Below are 3,093 nucleotides of genomic sequence, written 5' to 3'. Positions count from 1 at the left end.
GTGTCTTAAGTGTAGAAGGGTTCCCACTTCCTGGACCCACACTTCTTTGTCTGAAGCTCTCCCTGGCCAGGGATAAGAGCTGTGAAGTCTTATCTTCACTCACCTTTCATCTGCTTCACCTTGGCTCTCAATGTCAAGGTTAAGAGCAAAACTCACCCTGTACAGTTGGCTTGCTCTTGCAGCCCCACCCTTGTTTGAGCCTCACTTGTGTGCATATAGTGTGTGCTGTTTGTGACTGTTTGCTATTGCTTGTGCTTTAGGATAGGCTTGTTTCCTGTGCAAGTTAGCTAGAAACCTTAACTTAGGGATGATTTTGCATGATAACATCTAGGCTCGAGTCGTAGTCTCCCTAGTTGTGTCTCCCTCTGTTATCTGGTTAGGCTAGTCCTATGTCCCTTCGTAGGGGAACTACGTCGCCCTGATCCTCATACCAGATGAGGTACGTAGGCAGGAGATGAGCAGATCTCTCCGGGCGCCTGTGTCTTTGTTTCGTGTTGTTGTGTGCTTGGAAGCTGATGTAAGTCCATCGAGTGGCGTTCGGGTTCCAGTGTGGGTTTGATTGGTTCGGATGCTGATGTAAGTCCAGTGATTGGCATTCAGGCTCCACGTTTGCCTCCTTGTGTGTGTTTTTGGTTCGAATGCTGATGTAAGTCCAGTGATGGGCATTCAGGCTCCACGTTTGCCTTTGCCTGTGTTTGTTCGTATGCGTGTTAGCCGAGCTACGAATGCTCTGATTCTCCTTCGTCCCAAGGAGATACGTATGCATAGGATGCGATATCCTAGCGAGCATGTGTCATTCCCCAGTCCGAACTACTTAGACTCTGATGTCTATGCTTGATAGACTAAGTAGGCCCAGGATGCGATATCCTGCCGAGTCAGTCTTGTTTGTTTTCTTGTGTCTCTTCCAGCCAGTGTGTGTGTGTTTGAGCAGTGTTTTAGCAACCATTTTCTCTTCCTTTTGTGCGTGGATCCCGTCGAGTACGACGGATGCGTAGGGGTGCTAATACCTTCCCTTCGCATAACCGACTCCCGATCCCATTCTCTTTGGTCGCGAGACCATGCTTTTTTCCAGGTTTACTCTGAGCGTTTCCTTTCCCTCTTTTGGGATAAATAACGCACGGTGGCGGCTCTGTTGTTCTTGTTTCCCGCCGGTTTTTCGCGTAATGCGACACACCTGTGAACCCTTGTTTATGCAGCGATACAGAAAATCTACCAAGTCTTCATCAGCCCTTGGGTAAACTTCAACTATATCGACATCTGGGCTTTCCCCAGTTTGTTCCAGCATGTTGGCCTCATCATATTCGCTGATCTCGACCATGTTGATCTCGACTGGTTCCACGAACAGGGCTTCCTACTGGTGCAAAGGATCAGTGTCGATCTTCATCTTGCGGCCAACAAATTTCAGCCTGCCTTCTTGGATTGCTTTTTGAACCAAATCCCTGAAAAGGTAAAAATTAGAGGTGTTATGACCAATATAGTTGTGATATTTACAAAACCCTCTTTTCTGTCTTTGTTCCAACGGTGGTATTTTAGTACCAGGAGGCACCACCATCTGCCCGTCTTTGACTAATAAGTCAAAAATTTCCTCACACTTCGACACGTCGAAAGTGTAAGTTTTCGAAGGGAATTTTGGGTTGTTTTCGACAGGATTCTTGCCTTGCGCAGGCAGCAATGAGCGACACTCATAAGCGAACCCTGACTTCAGTTCGGCCACGTCGATTTCTAATTCGGTCGATGAGGCATAATCGGCCTCACGTGTTGGGTCTGTCGCGTCGTATTCGACAAACACTACCTTTTCTTTCTTAGATTTAATGTGCCTAATTTTTTCTATCCTCAATCGTTCTAGATGTCGGACTCTATCAGCTAGTTGTGACATACTTTTCACAAAGGTTGGATCTATCTTCTTCCTAATGGAATAATCTAAACCTTCTGCGGCCATTTGAACTAGTTCATGTTCTGGCACTTGTGTGAAGCACCTAGCCTTTAAAGACCTAAAACGATTTAGATAATCATCTATACTCTCAGCGAACCTTCTCTTAATACTAGACAATTCCGCCAAACTAATTTTGGAGTGTCCTTCGTAAAACTGTTCATGGAACTTCTTTTCTAATTTGGCCCATGAGTCGATGGAACTTGGGGCCAACGAAGTAAACCATGTGAAGGCTGCCTTGGTCAGAGAGGAAGGGAAGTTTTTTACTCTTAAGCATTCATTATGAGCTAAATCCCCTGACTCTGTTAAGTATCTGGCGACATGCTTTATTGTCGATTCACCAGACTCTCCCCCAAATTTAGTGTACTTAGGTACTTTCATCCCCTTTGGCGCCTCGGCTTGGAGAATAAACTCAGCTAATGGGGAAATGTATAATGGCCTTTGTAACGTGACACCCATGCCATTTTTAGCCATAATCCTTTCGACAATAGTTGTCAAATTATTTTCCACCGCCAAGTCTTCTTGTCGGTGTTGATCGACGATTTGATCAGCATCCTGCTGTCGGTTGACCATTACCACCTAGTTACGTCCCACAACTCCGAATTCGACGCCTTGATGTTGGAGGGGTCTAATGATTTGTCCTTCGTGGACCGTCTCCTCCTCTGCTGCCCCTATTTCTATCTGCACAGGAACAATCGGTCTAGTTGTCGGCGTTATCTGTCGGGCCGGTGCCCCCAGAAAATTGCATAAACGCGACAACTGGTTCGCCACCTGTCTATTTGTTTCAGCAGATTCTTGGATTAGTGGATTGAAGACTGTGCCCATCTGGTTGGTCAACATATTAACCAATTCATGGTTACTATCGTCCATTTGCTGTCTCAACACCGCTACTGAAGTGTTCGACAGCGGCATAGTTCTGTTCTGAGTAGTGTTCCTTATGTTGCCCCCTTGCGTTGATCCTTGCAAGGGAGGGTTTGTTTCTGAAAACAGTGTTGCACTGGATGTCGACTGATATCTGAGCATTAAGGAATACGGCATTCCATAAAGAGGATCTGTGGTGCCAAAGTGCGGCACATAAGGTCTGAACGTCGTTATCGTTGATCCTGAACCCCCGATGGAGGATGACGCATTGATGTTCCAACGACACCCGTAGTCGACATGAT

At 46.3% G+C, this 3,093-nt stretch overlaps 1 protein-coding gene across 1 annotated transcript; it reads right to left on the bottom strand.

Moving 5' to 3' along the window:
- Positions 1-1,351: 1,351 nt before the first annotated feature.
- LOC127082429 (uncharacterized) lies at positions 1,352-2,503 on the bottom strand. The gene is made up of 2 exons (XM_051022666.1): positions 2,154-2,503; positions 1,352-2,060 (listed from the first exon to the last, which is right to left on the bottom strand). The coding sequence occupies exons 1-2, from the start codon at positions 2,501-2,503 to the stop codon at positions 1,352-1,354; spliced, it is 1,059 nt and encodes a 352-aa protein (XP_050878623.1).
- Between the last annotated feature and the right edge of the window lie 590 nt (positions 2,504-3,093).

Source organism: Lathyrus oleraceus, chromosome 5 (genome assembly GCF_024323335.1).
Source record: "Lathyrus oleraceus cultivar Zhongwan6 chromosome 5, CAAS_Psat_ZW6_1.0, whole genome shotgun sequence".
Taxonomy (NCBI): Eukaryota; Viridiplantae; Streptophyta; class Magnoliopsida; order Fabales; family Fabaceae; genus Lathyrus; species Lathyrus oleraceus.
The sequence above is the reverse complement of the archived record's forward strand: the minus strand, read 5'-3'. Positions and strand labels throughout refer to the sequence as shown.